Genomic DNA, 20985 nt, shown 5'->3' with positions numbered 1-20985 from the left:
TCAGTGGGGGGAATAGTGCCCCATCACTGGTGTCAGTGGGAGGAATAGTGCCCCATCATTGGTGTCAGTGGGGGGAGGAATAGTGCCCCATCATTGGTGTCAGTGGGGGGAGGAATAGTGCCCCATCATTGGTGTCAGTGGGGGGAGGAATAGTGCCCCATCATTGGTGTCAGTGGGGGGAGGAATAGTGCCCCATCATTGGTGTCAGTGGGGGGAGGAATAGTGCCCCATCATTGGTGTCAGTGGGGCGAGGAATCGTGCCCCATCATTGGTGTCAGTGGGGGGAGGAATCGTGCCCCATCATTGGTGTCAGTGGAGGGAGGAATCGTGCCCCATCGTTGGTGTCATTTGGGGGAGGAATCGTGCCTCATCGTTGGTGTCAGTGGGAGGAATAGTGCCCCATCATTGGTATTAGTGACACCAATGATTGGGCACTATTCCTCCCACTGACACCAATGATACTTACCTTGCTGACCCCTGCTCCAGCCTGGGCTCGCTCGCTCGCTCCCTCTCCCGTGGTACAGACACTTACCGGTCAGCTGTCTGCCTTCTCCGGCCGCTCGCCTCCTCTTCACTCGCTCGATCTTCGCGGTGCCGCTCGGCTCCTCCTCTCCAAGCTCTACCTCCTCGCCAGTGATTGGCCACCTGTGTGCCTCTCCTGAGCTACAGTTCCGGCGGCCAATCACCGACAAGGATTGATCCCGGGGGTGTGGCCAGATGACAGGGGTGGCATGTCATCCCGCCCACACCTGGAGACAGATAGAGGAGCGGTGTCTCGGTTCCTAACACCATCGGAAATATGTGTTTTCCGATGGTCTTAGGCGACCCCTGTGAAAGCATCGTTCGACCCCCAAAGGGGTCGCGACCCACAGGTTGAGAACCGCTGCTATATCCTCTCTCCCCGGACCCCGCATTCACTATATCCCCTCTCCCCGGACCCCGCATTCACTATATCCCCTCTCCCCGTACCCCGCATTCACTATATCCGCTCTCCCCGGACCCCGCATTCACTATATCCGCTCTCCCCGTACCCCGCATTCACTATATCCGCTCTCCCCGGACCCCGCATTCACTATATCCCCTCTCCCCGGACCCCGCATTCACTATATCCGCTCTCCACGGACCCCGCATTCACTATATCCGCTCTCCACGGACCCCGCATTCACTATATCCTCTCTCCCCGGACCCCGCATTCACTATATCCGCTCTCCCCGGACCCCGCATTCACTATATCCGCTCTCCCCGGACCCCGCATTCACTATATCTCCTCTCCCCGGACCCCGCATTCACTATATCCCCTCTCCCCGGACCCCGCATTCACTATATCCGCTCTCCCCGGACCCAGCATTCACTATATCCGCTCTCCCCGGACCCCGCATTCACTATATCCGCTCTCCCCGGACCCCGCATTCACTGTATCCGCTCTCCCCGGACCCCACATTCACTATATCCCAGTGGTTCTCAACCTTCCTAATGCCGCGGCCCCTTAATACAGTTCCTCATGTTGTGGTGACCCCCAACCATAAAATTATTTTCGTTGCTACTTCATAACTGTAATTTTGCAGTGGGAGGAATAGTGCCCCATCATTGGTGTCAGTGGAAGTAATAGTGCCCCATCATTGTTGTCAGTGGGGGGAATAGTGCCCCATCACTGGTGTCAGTGGGAGGAATAGTGCCCCATCATTGGTGTCAGTGGGGGGAGGAATAGTGCCCCATCATTGGTGTCAGTGGGGGGAGGAATAGTGCCCCATCATTGGTGTCAGTGGGGGGAGGAATAGTGCCCCATCATTGGTGTCAGTGGGGGGAGGAATAGTGCCCCATCATTGGTGTCAGTGGGGGGAGGAATAGTGCCCCATCATTGGTGTCAGTGGGGCGAGGAATCGTGCCCCATCATTGGTGTCAGTGGGGGGAGGAATCGTGCCCCATCATTGGTGTCAGTGGAGGGAGGAATCGTGCCCCATCGTTGGTGTCATTTGGGGGAGGAATCGTGCCTCATCGTTGGTGTCAGTGGGAGGAATAGTGCCCCATCATTGGTATTAGTGACACCAATGATTGGGCACTATTCCTCCCACTGACACCAATGATACTTACCTTGCTGACCCCTGCTCCAGCCTGGGCTCGCTCGCTCGCTCCCTCTCCCGTGGTACAGACACTTACCGGTCAGCTGTCTGCCTTCTCCGGCCGCTCGCCTCCTCTTCACTCGCTCGATCTTCGCGGTGCCGCTCGGCTCCTCCTCTCCAAGCTCTACCTCCTCGCCAGTGATTGGCCACCTGTGTGCCTCTCCTGAGCTACAGTTCCGGCGGCCAATCACCGACAAGGATTGATCCCGGGGGTGTGGCCAGATGACAGGGGTGGCATGTCATCCCGCCCACACCTGGAGACAGATAGAGGAGCGGTGTCTCGGTTCCTAACACCATCGGAAATATGTGTTTTCCGATGGTCTTAGGCGACCCCTGTGAAAGCATCGTTCGACCCCCAAAGGGGTCGCGACCCACAGGTTGAGAACCGCTGCTATATCCGCTCTCCCCGGACCCCGCATTCACTATATCCCCTCTCCCCGTACCCCGCATTCACTATATCCGCTCTCCCCGGACCCCGCATTCACTATATCCGCTCTCCCCGTACCCCGCATTCACTATATCCGCTCTCCCCGGACCCCGCATTCACTATATCCCCTCTCCCCGGACCCCGCATTCACTATATCCGCTCTCCACGGACCCCGCATTCACTATATCCGCTCTCCACGGACCCCGCATTCACTATATCCTCTCTCCCCGGACCCCGCATTCACTATATCCGCTCTCCCCGGACCCCGCATTCACTATATCCGCTCTCCCCGGACCCCGCATTCACTATATCTCCTCTCCCCGGACCCCGCATTCCCTATATCCCCTCTCCCACGGACCCCGCATTCACTATATCCGGTCTCCCCGGACCCCGCATTCCCTATATCCGCTCTCCCCGGACCCCGCATTCACTATATCCGCTCTCCCCGGACCCAGCATTCACTATATCCGCTCTCCCCGGACCCCGCATTCACTATATCCGCTCTCCCCGGACCCCGCATTCACTGTATCCGCTCTCCCCGGACCCCACATTCACTATATCCCAGTGGTTCTCAACCTTCCTAATGCCGCGGCCCCTTAATACAGTTCCTCATGTTGTGGTGACCCCCAACCATAAAATTATTTTCGTTGCTACTTCATAACTGTAATTTTGCAGTGGGGGGAATAGTGCCCCATCATTGGTGTCAGTGGAAGTAATAGTGCCCCATCATTGTTGTCAGTGGGGGGAATAGTGCCCCATCACTGGTGTCAGTGGGAGGAATAGTGCCCCATCATTGGTGTCAGTGGGGGGAGGAATAGTGCCCCATCATTGGTGTCAGTGGGGGGAGGAATAGTGCCCCATCATTGGTGTCAGTGGGGGGAGGAATAGTGCCCCATCATTGGTGTCAGTGGGGGGAGGAATAGTGCCCCATCATTGGTGTCAGTGGGGGGAGGAATAGTGCCCCATCATTGGTGTCAGTGGGGCGAGGAATCGTGCCCCATCATTGGTGTCAGTGGGGGGAGGAATCGTGCCCCATCATTGGTGTCAGTGGAGGGAGGAATCGTGCCCCATCGTTGGTGTCATTTGGGGGAGGAATCGTGCCTCATCGTTGGTGTCAGTGGGAGGAATAGTGCCCCATCATTGGTATTAGTGACACCAATGATTGGGCACTATTCCTCCCACTGACACCAATGATACTTACCTTGCTGACCCCTGCTCCAGCCTGGGCTCGCTCGCTCGCTCCCTCTCCCGTGGTACAGACACTTACCGGTCAGCTGTCTGCCTTCTCCGGCCGCTCGCCTCCTCTTCACTCGCTCGATCTTCGCGGTGCCGCTCGGCTCCTCCTCTCCAAGCTCTACCTCCTCGCCAGTGATTGGCCACCTGTGTGCCTCTCCTGAGCTACAGTTCCGGCGGCCAATCACCGACAAGGATTGATCCCGGGGGTGTGGCCAGATGACAGGGGTGGCATGTCATCCCGCCCACACCTGGAGACAGATAGAGGAGCGGTGTCTCGGTTCCTAACACCATCGGAAATATGTGTTTTCCGATGGTCTTAGGCGACCCCTGTGAAAGCATCGTTCGACCCCCAAAGGGGTCGCGACCCACAGGTTGAGAACCGCTGCTATATCCTCTCTCCCCGGACCCCGCATTCACTATATCCCCTCTCCCCGGACCCCGCATTCACTATATCCCCTCTCCCCGTACCCCGCATTCACTATATCCGCTCTCCCCGGACCCCGCATTCACTATATCCGCTCTCCCCGTACCCCGCATTCACTATATCCGCTCTCCCCGGACCCCGCATTCACTATATCCCCTCTCCCCGGACCCCGCATTCACTATATCCGCTCTCCACGGACCCCGCATTCACTATATCCGCTCTCCACGGACCCCGCATTCACTATATCCTCTCTCCCCGGACCCCGCATTCACTATATCCGCTCTCCCCGGACCCCGCATTCACTATATCCGCTCTCCCCGGACCCCGCATTCACTATATCTCCTCTCCCCGGACCCCGCATTCACTATATCCCCTCTCCCCGGACCCCGCATTCACTATATCCGCTCTCCCCGGACCCCACATTCACTATATCCGCTCTCCCAGGACCCCGCATTCACTATATCCGCTCTCCCCGGACCCCGCATTCACTATATCCACTCTCCCCGGACCTCGCATTCACTGTATCCGCTCTCCCCTGACACTACAGGGTCCGGGGTTTAATAACACTTTAACTCTGAGATTCCTATCAGTGTACACCGATGGGTGATATTTGTGTTCCACATGGATGGAATGAAACCAATATGTAACTTCTTATATTACAGATGAGTCCCTCACAGTCCCCCGTATTGGGATTCCATGGACAACGCTCAGCTGAAGGTGGTACCGCTGAGCAGCAGCAGCCCGGACTACTCAGAGGTGGAGGGACTCTTTACACAGACGTGTCACATGAGAATCATGAAGGTAATACTAGAGGTTAACCTTCCTTCTGTTGAGAACCCCATCCCCTCCACATCACATCCCCTCCACATCACATCCCCTCCACATCACATCCCCTCCACATCACATCCCCTCCACATCACATGTGCAAATTTCCAGGGTCTTAGATAACTTTAACCCCTTCCAGTCTGGACACTTTCCCCCCCTTCCAGTCCGGACGCTTTCCCCCCCTTCCAGTCCGGACACTTTCCCCCCCTTCCAGTACGGACACTTTCACCCCCTTCCAGTACGGACACTCTCACCCCCCTTCCAGTCCGGACACTTTCCCCCCCTTCCAGTCCGGACACTTTCCCCCCCTTCCAGTCCACACACTTTCACCTCCTTCCAGTCCGGACACTTTCCCCCCCTTCCAGTCTTGACACTCTCACCCCCCTTCCAGTCTTGACACTCTCACCCCCCTTCCAGTCTTGACACTCTCACCCCCCTTCCAGTCTTGACACTCTCACCCCCCTTCCAGTCTTGACACTCTCACCCCCCTTCCAGTCCGGACACTTTCACCTCCTTCCAGTCCGGACACTTTCCCCCCCTTCCAGTCCGGACACTTTCACCCCCTTCCAGTCCGGACACTTTCCCCCCCTTCCAGTCCGGACACTTTCACCCCCTTCCAGTCCTGACACTTTCACCCCCTTCCAGTCCGGACACTTTCCCCCCCTTCCAGTCTTGACACTCTCACCCCCCTTCCAGTCTTGACACTCTCACCCCCCTTCCAGTCTTGACACTCTCACCCCCCTTCCAGTCTTGACACTCTCACCCCCCTTCCAGTCTTGACACTCTCACCCCCCTTCCAGTCTTGACACTCTCACCCCCCTTCCAGTCCGGACACTTTCACCTCCTTCCAGTCCGGACACTTTCCCCCCCTTCCAGTCCGGACACTTTCACCCCCTTCCAGTCCGGACACTTTCCCCCCCTTCCAGTCCGGACACTTTCCCACCCTTCCAGTCCGGACACTTTCACCCCCTTCCAGTCCGGACACTTTCCCCCCCTTCCAGTCCGGACACTTTCCCCCCCTTCCAGTCCGGACACTTTCCCCCCTTCCAGTCCGGACACTTTCCCCCCCTTCCAGTCCGGACACTCTCCCCCCCTTCCAGTCCGGACACTCCCCCCCCTTCCAGTCCGGACACTTTCCCCCCTTCCAGTCCGGACACTTTCCCCCCCTTCCAGTCCGGACACTTTCCCCCATTTCCAGTCCGGACACTTTCCCCCCCTTCCAGTCCGAACACTGTCCCCCCCTTCCAGTCCGGACACTTTCCCCCCCTTCCAGTCCGGACACTTTCCCCCCCTTCCAGTCCGGACACTTTCCCCCCCTTCCAGTCCGGACACTCCCCCCCCCTTCCAGTCCGGACACTTTCCCCCCTTCCAGTCCGGACACTTTCCCCCCCTTCCAGTCCGGACACTTTCCCCCCCTTCCAGTCCGGACACTTTCCCCCCCTTCCAGTCCGGACACTTTCCCCCCCTTCCAGTCCGGACACTTTCCCCCCTTCCAGTCCGGACACTTTCACCCCCTTCCTGTCCGGACACTCCCCCCCTTCCAGTCCGGACACTCCCCCCTTTCCAGTCTGGACACTTCCCCCCCCCTTCCAGTCCGGACACTTTCCCCCCCTTCCAGTCCGGACACTTTCCCCCATTTCCAGTCCGGACACTTTCCCCCCCTTCCAGTCCGGACACTGTCCCCCCCTTCCAGTCCGGACACTTTCCCCCCCTTCCAGTCCGGACACTTTCCCCCCCTTCCAGTCCGGACACTTTCCCCCCCTTCCAGTCCGGACACTCCCCCCCCCTTCCAGTCCGGACACTTTCCCCCCTTCCAGTCCGGACACTTTCCCCCCCTTCCAGTCCGGACACTTTCCCCCCCTTCCAGTCCGGACACTTTCCCCCCCTTCCAGTCCGGACACTTTCCCCCCTTCCAGTCCGGACACTTTCACCCCCTTCCTGTCCGGACACTCCCCCCCTTCCAGTCCGGACACTCCCCCCTTTCCAGTCTGGACACTTCCCCCCCCCTTCCAGTCCGGACACTTTCCCCCCCTTCCAGTCCGGACACTTTCCCCCCCTTCCAGTCCGGACACTTTCCCCCCCCTTCCAGTCCGGACACTTTCACCCCCCTTCCAGTCCGGACACTTTCACCCCCTTCCTGTCCAGGCCAATTTCCAGCTTTCAGCGCTATCACACTTTGAATGACAATTGCGCGGTCATGCAACACTGTACCCATATGAATTTTTTAGCATTTTTTTGGGACAGATAAAGCTTTATTTTGGTGGTATTTATTCACCGCTGGGAGTTTTATTTATTTTTGCTATATAAATGAAAAATTTTGCAAATAAATAATATTTCATTATAAATCTTGGCCAAAATGTATTCCGTTATCTTTTTAGTAAAAAAAAAATAACCCAAATTAGTTTATAACCAAAAATTATAATTTTCACCATTTTTTTTACATTTTTATTTTTTTTTTATGTTATTATTTATTTATTTTTTACATACTGGCACCCTAGCAGTGTGGGGTCACCATGGTGACACTGTACTACTTGTTGGGGGTGATGAAGATTTTTTTTTTTTTTTTTACACTGAATGCTTTTACACCCATAAAGGCTGTAAAAGCAATAATTTCTCCTTCTCTCTGGCTGCATTCTTGCAGCCATTGAGAACTACTGTGTGAGCTGTGATTGGTCACAGCTTGTCACATGGTACAAGGCTGTTGTGAATGGCCCTGTGCCATGTGACCTCTGTGAACCTCTGTGAACATTCACAGATTTCACAAGTAGTAAGCAATGATGTCAGAAGTAACATCTTGCTTACTACTCTGCATGTGATCACAGAGGTCCGGTCCGATGATCGGTGTTCCGCTGGGTCCTTCGGACACAGTGGGCACCTGATCGCGGCACCTGATCGCGGTGCTGCGTGCTCCCAGGAAGCACGCACAAGCAGGGTGTGGGGAGGTTGTTTTTATTTACAGTGGCCGGACAAGAAGGGGTTAATACACATTTCCTCCTGTGTTCTTCAAGTAGACATGGAGACGACATCTACTGAGAAGTGAAAGATGAAAGAACAACAAAAGTAAAGATGGAAGCTAATTCTTGTACACAAGTCACTACTGGTAGCATGAGGCCATACCTGGACCCTACAGAGGTTGCACAGGCAGTCCATCTCCTCCAGGATGGCACATCAATACGTACCATTGCCAGAAGGTTTGCTGTGTCTCCCAGCACAGTCTCAAGAGCATGGAGGAGGTTCCAGGAGACAAGAGCATGGAGGAGATCCAGGAGACAGGCAGTTCCTCTAGGAGAGCTGGACAGGGCCGTAGAAGGTCCTTGACCCATCAGCAGGACCAGTGTCTGCTCCTTTGTGCAAGGAGGAACAGGATGAGCCCTGCCAGAGCCCTACAAAATGACCTCCAGCAGGCCACTGGTGGTAATGTCTCTGACCAAACAATCAGAAACAGACTTCATGAGGGTGGCCTGAGGGCCCAACGTCCTCTAGTGGGCCCTGTGCTCACTGCCCGGCACCAAATAGCTGGATTGGCATTTGCCATTGAACCCCAGAATTGTCAGGTCCACCACTGGCGCCCTGTGCTTTTCACAGATGAGAGCAGGTTCCCCCTGAGCACATGTGACAGATGTGAAAGGGTCTGGAGAAGCCGTGGAGAATGTTATGCTGCCTGTAACATGGTTCAGCAAGACTGTTTTGGTGGTGGGTCAGTGATGGTCTGGGGAGGCATCTCCATGGAGGGACGCACAGACCTCTACAGGCTAGACAATGGCACCCTGACTGCCATTAGGTATCAAGATGAAATTCTTGGACCGATTCTCAGACCCTACGCTGGTGCAGTGGGTCCTGAGTTCCTCCTGGTGCAGTGGGTCCTGGGTTCCTCCTGGTGCAGTGGGTCCTGGGTTCCTCCTGATGCACGACAATGCCCGGCCTCATGTGGGGAGAGTATACAGGCAGTTCCTGGAGGATGAAGGAATTGATGCCATTGAATGGCCCCCACGCTCGCCTGACCTAAATCCAATAGAACTACTCTGGGATGTCATGTTTTGGTCCATACCACCAGGTTGCACCTCAGACTCTCCAGGAGCTCAGTGATGCCCTGGTCCAGATCTGGGAGAAAATTCCCCAGAACACCATCCGTGGTCTCATTAGGAGCCTCCCCGGATGTTGTCAGGCATGCATACAAGCACGTGGGGGCCACACAGACTACTGAGGACCATTCTGAGTTGCTGTTCTGGCCCACCCCCTTCCACTTCCGAAGCCTTGCTATTGGTCAGAGAGGCTGCCATGACACTACAGGTCCAATAGGCACAATGGATGGAAGTAAAAAAGTGTTCTAAGCTGATTTTGGTGTTCACAGTCTCCCAGGATTTGGGGGCCCCAGAATACTATCAAGGAATGAACAAGCTATACTTGGTATCTTTTAAATGGACTTTCGATGAAAATGAAATGGTCTACAGGTCCGCCTGGTGGAACCCTGTCCCTGAATACTCCCTAGGGAGGATGTCCACTGGGAGAGAGAAGACCTCTGGATAGGGGTTGTCCCAACCTATATACCGGGTGGGAACCGCAGAATGAATATCGCTGTGATATGTTAAGGACTTTTGCCCTTTTTGGGATCTAGGGGTGCTTTCATTCCAGTCCCCTAGGGGTTGCAGCACGTTCAACTGCAAGCCAGCAGTGGGAGAGGATCATTACAAAAGATGTGCTGGATAGAAAAATTCATTTCATATTCATGCAATAAGGTCATAATTTCGATTTGTCATATTTATTATGTTAGAATGATTTGTTTTTGGAATTTGGTTCACAAATTCGGATTCATTTTGAATATTCATTATTTCCAAATCGATTCGAAATTCAAATTCGAAATTTGAAATGAGAAATTTTTGAATTTTGAAATTTGAATTTCAGAAGATGACTATATTCATTCTATTTTATCATATTCTAATCTATTTTATTTTTTACTATTCTATTCCTTTCATTTCTATTCTATTCTGTTTTATTCTATTCTATTTTATTCTTTTTTTTTTTCTGTTCTATAAAGCAGCCTAAGTAAGAATCATGATCTTATTTCACTTATAAACCTTACTGTATTTATTACAATATGTTTCCATTTGAAGTTCAAATTTGTTTCTGAATTTGAATTAATTTTTGTAACGGAACCGACCTTGGTCTACACTTGGGTACTTCTGTTTGGATACCGCTTCCCCATCCAAACACCGACCACTGACACCACAGCAGACCATACAAGACTAGACGACACCAGTCTTGAAGTACAACCAGGAAGTAGACTAGTTTATTTTTAACACAGATACAAGATATATACACTCAGGGGAACAACCCCCCCTCCCTGCAAAATGACACAGGTCGGGGCAATCTACATTTAGTAACAAGAGACACACCAACAGACAGTCCCATCAGGAGGGAGGGCTGCTGGAGACACCCCCCACCAAGCCAATACACAAACACATACATCTCATAATAGTTTGCTCCCAAGCAAGACACACAATAGAACAATGGGATGCAACCACATGGCATTAAACAATCCACAATCCCCCATCCCAATATTAGGACAGACCACCCTGTACCCCTAACAGACACAGGGTGACTTACACATAAGAAGGATATGGGGAGCTGATACAGGGGTCTCCACACCTCTCCAAAGTGAGCTGGGTTCCATGGGCCCCCCACCCAAAGTGACTCCCGCCACAAATTTGAATTCAAATTTAGATTATTTGTTTCGTTATAATTTATTTTGGTTTTGTTGAAATTCATTACTATTGTGATTTGGAAAGTTGGATATCGGAATCTCTAAATTACAAAAAAAGTTTCCGAATTTCGATGCGTAACAAAGCGAATCGCACCTTTCTAATCCTAACCATTTTATATAGACATCTAGATTTCATGATATTCTGTGATATGTAGATTTAGTCACCAGTCACACCTCTGTGATTTAAAATCTTGCAATTTGTGTGCAATTTCAGCGTGACTTCAGGTGCGATGTCTGAAGACTTTATTGCTACTTGTGAAGATTTTCATTGATTTCTTGCGATTTGCGGTGTGATTTCCATTCTATTCTATGCATGTGAAATCGCAACAAAACTGCAGAATAGGTAATGCGAGAACTACTTTAGAAATCTCGCTGCAGCAAATCGCACGTGTTAAGACACTGAAATTCACATTCATTGGATGCAAATTCAGTTTGCAAATGGCACCTGAAATCACACCAGTATGACCGGGCACTTAGTCTTTATAGATTTCACTCATGCGTTTGATACGGTACCCCATAAACACAATTTACAAACTGAGGTCTTTTGGTATTGATAATATTGTATGGATCTGGATAGAAAGCTGGTTGCAGCAGCAGGTCCAAAGGGTGGAGATAAATGGCATTGTTTTCTGAATAGTCTGGAGTTGTGAGTGGGGTATCCAGGGCTCTGTTCTGGGACCAGTTCTGTTTAACTAGCTCATAAACACAGTTGGAATAAATAGTTCAAGCCCTAGGGTGAGAACCTCTGGGGAAATCAAGGATGGAAAAGGATCTAGAGGTCCTAGTAGACCACAGACTCAGCAACAGCATGCAATGCCAAGAGGCAACAAGCAAGGCCAGCAGATTAATTATCATGCATTAAAAGGGGTATTAACTCCCGAGATGAGACTATTCTACCACTTTACAGCATTCTGGACCAGCCACATGTAGACTATGCCGTCTAGTTCTGGTCGCAAATGTACACGAAAAATGTTCTTTAACTAGAGAGAGTCTAGAAAAGGGCAACACAACTAAGGGGGGTGGAGAACCTCAGTTATGGGGGATGGAGGACCACAGTTATGGGTACTGAGAATGGAGACCACAGTTATGGGGAATGGTTATGGGTACCCAGTTATGGGTACTGGAGGTACTGGAGGACCACAGTTATGGGTACTGGAGGACTTCAGTTATGGGGAATGGAGACCACAGTTATGGGGAATGGAGACCACAGTTATGGGGAATGGAGGACCACAGTTATGGGGAATGGAGGACCACAGTTATGGGGAATGGAGGACCACAGTTATGGGGGATGGAGACCACAGTTATGGGTACTGGAGGACCACAGTTATGGGGGATAGAGACCACAGTTATGGGTACTGGAGGACCACAGTTATGGGGGATAGAGACCACAGTTATGGGTACTTGAGGACCTCAGTTATGGGGAATGGAGACCACAGTTATGGGGAATGGAGAGCACAGTTATGGGGAATGGAGGACCACAGTTATTGGGAATGGAGGACCACAGTTATGGGGGATGGAGGACCACAGTTATGGGGGATGGAGGATCACAGTTATGGGGGATGAAGACCACAGTTATGGGGGATGGAGACCACAATTATGGGTACTGGAGGACCACAGTTATGGGGAATGGAGACCACAGTTATGGGTACTGGAGGACCACAGTTATGAGTACTGGAGGACTTCAGTTATGGGGAATGGAGACCACAGTTATGGGGAATGGAGACCACAGTTATGGGTACTGGAGGACCACAGTTATGGGTACTGTATGACCTCAGTTATGGGGGATGGAGACCACAGTTATGGGTACTGGAGGACCACATTTATGGGGGATAGAGACCACAGTTATGGGTACTGAAGGACCACAGTTATGGGTACTCGAGGACCACAGTTATGGGGAATGGAGGACCACAGTTATGGGGAATGGAGGACCACAGTTATGGGGAATGGAGGACCACAGTTATGGGGGATGGAGGATCACAGTTATAGGAGATGAAGACCACAGTTATGGGAGATGGAGACCACAGTTATGGGTACTGGAGGACCAGAGTTATGGGTACTGGAGGACCTCATTTATGGGGGATGGAGGACCACAGATATTAGAGCTGAAGGACCTCAGCTAAGGGGGATGGAGGACTTAAGATATGGGAGATTAAGGACAACAGTTACGGGAACTGAAGGACCTCAGTTATGGGGGGTGGGGAATTTAATTTATGGGGGATGGAGGACCTCAGTTATGAGAGATGGAGGACCACAGTTATGCCGGCTGGAGGACCTCAGTTATGAAGAATGACTACAAAAGATAAACTTATTATCTCTGAAAAAAGGACTCTTAAGATGGGATAATTGCAATCTTTTGACCCTAGCATTGGGAGGAAGCTATTCAATCTTAGGTCTCTAAAGAAGACACCAACTATGAAATTGGACTAGGATTAGTTCAGTCTTGAACTGCGTACTGTCATAGCAGTAAGGATGTGGAACTCCCTTCCACAACTGGTGGTGTCACCAGGGAGTGTAGATAAATTAAAAAAAAACTTTTAGATGTGTTTCTTAGAGAACACAATGTACAGGGACATGGAAAACGGTAGTGACATAAACAGACTCACACATAGAACTGAATGAACCAGTGTCTTTGTTCGACCTTACCTTTGCCAGCTGAGCACCAAGATTAGTGAATGCATATCAATATTTTGTTGTGTCAGCGATTTTATTTTCTATCATTCCAGATTGAAAGGATACAAAACAAGCCTCTATATAAAAACTACCAAAGTAAGAAGAACAGTATCGATGCCAAGAATGGCACCAACACCAATGAGAAGAGGCTCTTCCATGGCACCGAGAGCGGGACAACAGACGATATAAATCGTAATGGGTTCAACAAAGCCTACGTTGGGAGCAATGGTGAGAAGTGACCCCCCCCCCCGTTATCCTTCATGCCTTGCTGGAGGCATGGTGGCACCCACAGAGACAGGGTGGGCTGATGATTCACTTCAGAGCTGATCCATGGTGGTGATGGGAAGGGGGGGGGGGGTCTGGAAAGAATTAGGCACCAGTCACTTTAAGATGAAGTAAAGTAGGTTGATTACTCACACAACCATGAGGAAGAGGGTAAGGATTTCAGATGCTGCAGATTAAAGCAGAACTCCAATACTTCACATGCTGACACTCCCCTGTTTAGGAGCCTTCTGTAGACATTATGCTCAACAGCCATCTTTCTTTGAGAGAGTCAACCAGCACCAACTGGGACTCCATCCTATTCCCAGTCTTCTGCAGGAGAGTCATCCAGCCTCCTTTAGACTGCATGCTGCTTCTTCACAGGGCCAGCTTCCAAATCCAATCAATTATAGGCCTCTTCAGGCAGGCAAGCTCGAAATAGGAAGTTCCAGAACATGCACCCTCCCCACAGCCACAGCTCAGGGGGGAAGAGAGCTTGCATCAGTTCACCCCAAATCATACCCTTACCCATGATGCTCCACTGGCAAAGAAACTCTTATTGGTTGGCTGTGATAAGATATGAATAATTATAGTTGAAGCCCACTGTGTGATCTCCCACCAAAATCAGAGGTCCCACCTACTGACAGAAGGAAGAACTGACAGCCAGGCTGGACTTAGAAGAAGGTCGAGCAAACATTGACTACAAATTGGCATTGGCTGACTGCTGCCTGAGAAAAACCCAAATTGACCCTCTCTAACAATTCATGTTCATAACAGAACACATTTGCAAATATATTGCCTCACCAAGGTTCCTCTGTATCCTAAATCTATGGTTTGGAGAGTCTTCAAGTTGCAGCACATATAGCGGTGGATAAATTAAGGGCAGCTATGCCTGGAGGGAGCCCACTCCTCTTTGAAATCAAAGGAATGCCCATGACGCCCAGCAGGAGCACAATAGCAGCTGAAGGCATCCAATGTGTCCTCGATACATTCACCCCCCGCCAATTTAGACTATGACCCGGAGTCCACTATACTCTCACGCCTGAGGACGAGCATTTGGAGAAACTATGGAGTAGGAAGGGGAACAAGAGGAACATAAAGAGACGTGAGCGATGTTCCCTGACAACTCTAACTGATATTGCATTACAAAGAAAATACCATGTAACGGAACCGGACCCCGACTGCACTAGGGTATTTCCGTTAAACTCTCGCTTCCCTGTCCCAACACAGATCCACGGACACCACCGCTGGCCATACAAGACGAGACAGCACCAGACTCAAAGTAAAATCAGGAAATAGACTGTTTTATTTTAACACAGACACAAGATATAAACATTCAAGGGAAAAAACCCCCTCCCTGCATAATGACACAGGGCGGGGCAAACCAAATCTAGCAACCAGAGAAACATCAGCAGACACCCCCCACCAAACCAATACACAAACACATACATCCCATAATAGTTTGCTCCCAAGAAGGACACACAATAAAACAATGGGATGCACCACATGGCAGTAAACATTGAACAACCCCCACCTTTACATGTCTACACAATATCAGGACATTCCTCCCTGTACCCCTAACAGGCACAGGGTGACTTACACATAATAGGGATATTGGGAGCTGAGACAGGGGTCTCCCCACCCCTCCAAAGTGAGCTGTGTTCCATGGGCCCCCCACCCAAAGTCACTCCCGTCACATACCACTCTTGTCACGCTTCTGTGCACATCGAACAAGCACCAGGTTTTTCCTCCTGTCCGAGTTACTTGGGTTCCTGCCTATCTGCCCTGAACGTAGGTATTACTAAGCCCAGGGCTGCTTTTAGAAACCAAAGGGCCCCACAGAGCACACCTGACAGGGCCCCCTAAAAAAAAAAAAAAAAAAAACAGTTTACTATGCTTCATTTATGAATGAACACAGTGAGAGATCAGTACTGATCACTCATTTTGTTCATTCAGGAAAGAAAGGGGCTGGCAAATGTGACATATTTACCAGACCTATCCCCCACTCTCCATTCTGAAGGATCCTATTGTGTGCTTGCAGCTTCCGGAGGGAAGGAGAGGAGGTAAGTCAGCAGTACTGCAGGGGGTGGGGGCACATGGGGGGGGGCCTGGGCAGCAGAGGAAAACATATGGTGCACAGGAAGGGTGGTGGGTGCAGCGGGGGCTGGATCAATTACTGGAACCTATCCCCTGTATGACTATCTCTGCAGCAACTGGGAGGGATAAGAGAAGAATCCAGCTTTCAGCTGCTGCAGGAAAAGCCATACAGGGGATCGGTTCCAGTAATTCGTACTGATCACCCTCCCTGCCCACATCCACTTATCCCAGCTGCCTGGGGCCCCCTGTTGGCCTGGGCCCCGTACAGGAGGACTGGTGATACCCCCTTATCCACGGCCCTGATTAGGTCTGCGTGCTAGTGTTCGATAATGATGGGCCAAACACCCCCCTGTTCAGTTTGCAGTCGATCATTCGAACCTACTGAAAGCTCGACCGCGAACTTCGAACATGAACAACGTACTGAGCGGTATCTTACCGTATCTGAGTATGTGGTAAGATACCGCTCAGCTACTAAAATACAGCGGGAGTTACATTACTAAGGGCTCGTTCACACTAGGCTGTTTTGCCAACGCTTGCCAAACGCCCCTATAGCGTTTGGCAAGCGTTGGTCCGGTGTTTGCGGAGCGTTTTTAACGCTCGGCAAACGCTCCGCAAACGCCGCATGCGCGGTTTAGCGGCGGTTGCTAGGCGTTTGCCGAGCGTTAATAACGCCCCACAAACGCCTATAATGCATTTGAGTGGTGTTACCGCTCCGCAAACGCCCCGCAACCGCGTCGCAACCGCACCGCAAACGCCAGCCGGGCGTTTGCGGAGTGGCACCATAGACGAGAATAGGAGGCTTCAAAGCCTCCTGACTCGACCAGAGGCGTCCGTTTTGCCGCGACGCAACGCGACGCGACGCAAACGCTCCTGTTAGAACAGCACCATGTGCTGTAATGTGCAGAATTGGCAGAGGCATTTGGGAAGCGGTAAAAACGCTTCCCAAACGCCTCTCTGCCGCCTGCACACAAGGCTAGTGTGAACGTAGCCTAAGTGTTGCGGTATTTTTGTAGTGAAAACATTCTTTAATGCTTCAGCTGTCAGTGGGATTCCCCACTGATGGCTGAATGTCAAAAGAATTGTCGGCATTGCCCGACAATTAAACATTTTTTTTTAAATGGCATGGGGTTCCCCCTCCAATCCATACCAAGCCTTTTGGGTCTGGTATGGATTTTGAGGGGAACCCCCACACCAAAATGTAAAGAAAAAGGGTGCGGGGGTCCCCCCAAAATCCATACCAGACCCTTATTCGAGGCAGGTCAGGAAAGCGGGGGTACGCACAGGCTACTAGGAAGCAAGGTAACCTATTGCAGCAAGCTGGAAAGCCCCCTTGTTAAAGGGCGCTTCCGGATCCCAATAAGCTCCCCGCCCACTGGGCTCTAGAGCAGTGGAGATGTGTTCTCTGGATTGACCAATCGCGCTTCTCTGTCTGGCAATCCGATGGACATGTCTGGGTTTGGCGGTTGCCAGGAGAACGGCACTTGCCTGACTGTATTGTGCCAAGTTTAAAGGTTGGGTAGAGGGGGGGATTATGGTGTGGGGTTGTTTTTCAGGGTTGGGCTTCCAGTGAAGGGAAATCTTAAGGCGACATGTTGGACAATTTCATGCTCCCAACTTTGTGGGAGGAGTTTGGGGATGGCCCCTTCCTGTCCCAACATGACTGCCCCCCCAGTGCACAAAGTAAGGTCCATAAAGACATGGAGGAGCCAGTTTGGAGTAGAGGAACTTGACTGTCCTGCACAGAGTCCTGACCTCAACCCCATAGAACACCTTTGGGATGAATTAGAGCGGAGACTGTGAGCCAGGCCTCCTCCCCCGACATCAGTGCCTGACCTGACAAATGTGCTTCTGGAAGAATGGTCCAACCTTCCCATAGACACCCTCCTAAACCTTGTGGGGGGCCTTCCCAGAAGAGTTGGAGCTGTTATAGCTGCAAAGGGCGGGGCCAACTCAATATTGAACCCTACGGACTAAGACTGGGGGGCCAATAAAGGTCATGTGTGTGGAAAGGGCGGGGCCAACTCAATATTGAACCCTACGGACTAAGACTGGGGGGTCATTAAAGGTCATGTGTGTGGAAAGGGCGGGGCCAACTCAATATTGAACCCTACAGACTAAGACTGGGGGGCCAATAAAGGTCATGTGTGTGGAAAGGGCGGGGCCAACTCAATATTTAACCCTACAGACTAAGACTGGGATGCTGTTCATGTGCGTGTAAAGGCCGGCGTCCCAATACTTTTGGCTATATAGTGTAGGTTTCTTCATGTGTAGATATATATTCTGTTCCCTCATATGTAGATATCCTGTATATTCCGTATTCCCTCATATGTAGATATCCTGTATATTCCATGTTCCCTCATATGTAGATATCCTGTATATTCCGTGTTCCCTCATATGTAGATATCCTGTATATTCCGTGTTCCCTCATATGTAGATATCCTGTATATTCCGTGTTCCCTCATATGCACATATCCTGTATATTCCGTGTTCCCTCATATGTAGATATCCTGTATATTCCGTGTTCCCTCATATGTAGATATCCTGTATATTCCGTGTTCCCTCATATGTAGATATCCTGTATATTCCGTGTTCCCTCATATGTAGATATCCTGTATATTCCGTGTTCCCTCATATGTAGATATCCTGTATATTTCGTGTTGTATTTCTGATCTCAGGATAATCATTTCCTTTCTCTTTCTATGAGTCCAGCTGCGATGTTGGGAAGAGGAACGTATTTCGCTGTTGATGCCATTTTCTCTGCGGATGACACGTACTCCAAACTGGATACAAATGGATACAAATACATGTACCTGGCCCGTGTCCTCACCGGTGTGTACTGTGCTGGGAATAAAGCAATGATCGCCCCTCCAGCCAAGAGCCCATCGAACCCCACCGACCTGTATGACAGCGTCACAGACCGTGTATCAGGACCCTCAGTGTTCGTGATATTTAATGACATCCAGGCCTATCCGGAATACCTCATCACCTTCACCAAGTGACCTCAGAGAGCACAACGAGGGCTACGGGGAAGTGTCAAGACTCTCAGCAGCTTTCCTGAACAGCTTGCAACATCATCTGAGGACCTCGTTCCTCTTGGCACACTCCTTTGTTGACTGAATGCTGCGTGCATCTTTCTCCGTCTTCTGGCCTGCACCAAATTCCCATTAAGTAACTTTTGGCTTCTTTAAAAGGAACTCGTATCATCAAGCGAAATCCCTCTCTGATTTAAAGTTCCATCTCTGATTTGACCATACATCGCCAACAGGGCCATCTTGACAGAATCATAGGCCCCTGGGCAAAGGAATGCACTGGGGCCCCTACCAGCCTGGCCTGCACCTATTCTCAAGAATTCTACTATAAATAGTTGATAGAATTAAACATATATTTACTAGTAGTAGGAAAACATGCCACAAATCAAAGACTACTCAACACAAAGAGCACAATATGGCGGATGGGGGAGGCAGAAGGGCACAGTACGGGGAGGGCGGGTCATAAGGGCACAATACTGTGATCAGGAGTACACCGTACAGATTCCAGGACGCTGCCCGGGACACGGCCATCCTGGGACAGCCTAATAAAAAGCATGACTATCCCAGCAAATCCGGGACAGTTGGCAAGTATGATGTCATGCAGGATTATCATGGGGCCCCCATGCACCTGGGACCCCTGGACAGTGCCCATGCATTAAGACAGCCCTGATCGGCAACAGCAATACAGAGCAGACTTGTGCAGGCTGCATTCCCGGTCAGATTTGTATATCTGTCTGCGTTCCTGTTCCAGATTTTTCCTTCACTTCCTGTCTGCTGAAACCATTGTCAGCAGGACAGGAAATATAGAGCGAATGTGCCCTCCCCATCAGTACAGTATTGGATGTGACATCAGCTGTGGTCTGGGAAAATACCCATCAAAAGATACAAAGGAAAGGATCACAGCACTATCATTCCCATATACAGTGGGGCAAAAAAGTATTTAGTCCCCACCAATTGTGCAAGTTCTCGCACTTACAAAGATGAGAGAGGCCTGTAATTGGCATCATAGGGAGACCTCAACTATGAGAGACAAAATGAGAAAACAAATCCAGACAATCACATTGGCTGATCTGGAAAGAATTTATTTGTAAATTATGGTGGAAAATAAGTATTTGGTCAATATGAAAAGTTCATGTCAATACTTTGTTATATATCCTTTGTTGGCAATGACAGAGGTCAGACGTTTCCTGGAAGTCTTCACAAGGTTGGCACACACTGTTGCTGGTATGTTGGCCCATCCTCCATGCAGATCTCCTCTAGAGCAGTGATGTTTTGGGGCTGTCGCTGGGCAACACGGACTTTCAACTCCTTCCAAAGGTTTTCTATGGGGTTGAGATCTGGAGACTGGCTAGGCCACTCCAGGACCTTGAAATGCTTCTTACGAAGCCACTCCTTCGTTGCCCGGGCGGTATGTTTGGGATCATTGTCATGTTGGAAGACCCAGCCACGTTTCATCTTCAATGCCCTTGCTGATGGAAGGAGGTTTGCACTCACAATCTCACGATACATGGCCCCATTCATTCTGTCCTGTACATGGATCAGACGTCCTGGTCCCTTTGCGGAGAAACAGCCCCAAAGCATGATGTTGCCACCCCCATGCTTCACAGTAGGTATGGTGTTCTTTGGATGCAACTCAGCATTCTCTCTCCTCCAAACACGACGAGTTGTGTTTCTACCAAACAGTTCTATTTTGGTTTCATCTGACCATATGACATTCTCCCAATCCTCTTCTGGATCATCCAAATGCTCTCTAGCAAACTTCAGACGGGCCCCGGACATGTACTGGCTTAAGCAGGGGGACACGTCTGGCACTGCAGGATCTGAGTCCCTGGCGGCGTAGTGTGTTACTGATGGTAGCCTTTGTTACGTGGGTCCCAGCTCTCTGCAGGTCATTCACTAGGTCCCCCCGTGTGGTCCTGGGATTTTTGCTCATCGTTCTTGCGATCATTTTGACCCCACGGGGTGAGATCTTGCGTGGAGCCCCAGATGGAGGGAGATTATCAGTGGTCTTGTATGTCTTCCATTTTCTAATTATTGCTCCCACAGTTGATTTGTTCACACCAAGCTGCTCGCCTATTGCAGATTCAGTCTTCCCAGCCTGGTGCAGGTCTACAATTTTGTTTCTGGTGTCCTTC

General features: G+C 50.8%; 1 protein-coding gene across 1 annotated transcript; it reads left to right on the top strand.

Moving 5' to 3' along the window:
* Positions 1-4903: 4903 nt before the first annotated feature.
* Positions 4904-18820, top strand: LOC149434653 (protein mono-ADP-ribosyltransferase PARP15-like). Its single transcript, XM_089663553.1, has 3 exons — positions 4904-5008; positions 13517-13691; positions 18531-18820. The coding sequence occupies exons 1-3, from the start codon at positions 4904-4906 to the stop codon at positions 18818-18820; spliced, it is 570 nt and encodes a 189-aa protein (XP_089519679.1).
* The last annotated feature ends 2165 nt before the right edge of the window (positions 18821-20985 follow it).

This window comes from Staurois parvus, unplaced genomic scaffold (assembly GCF_062004578.1).
Source record: "Staurois parvus isolate SC_StPar_1 unplaced genomic scaffold, SC_StPar_1.0 ptg001719l, whole genome shotgun sequence".
Lineage (NCBI taxonomy): Eukaryota > Metazoa > Chordata > Amphibia > Anura > Ranidae > Staurois > Staurois parvus.
This window is presented reverse-complemented; position numbering and strand designations above follow the sequence as displayed.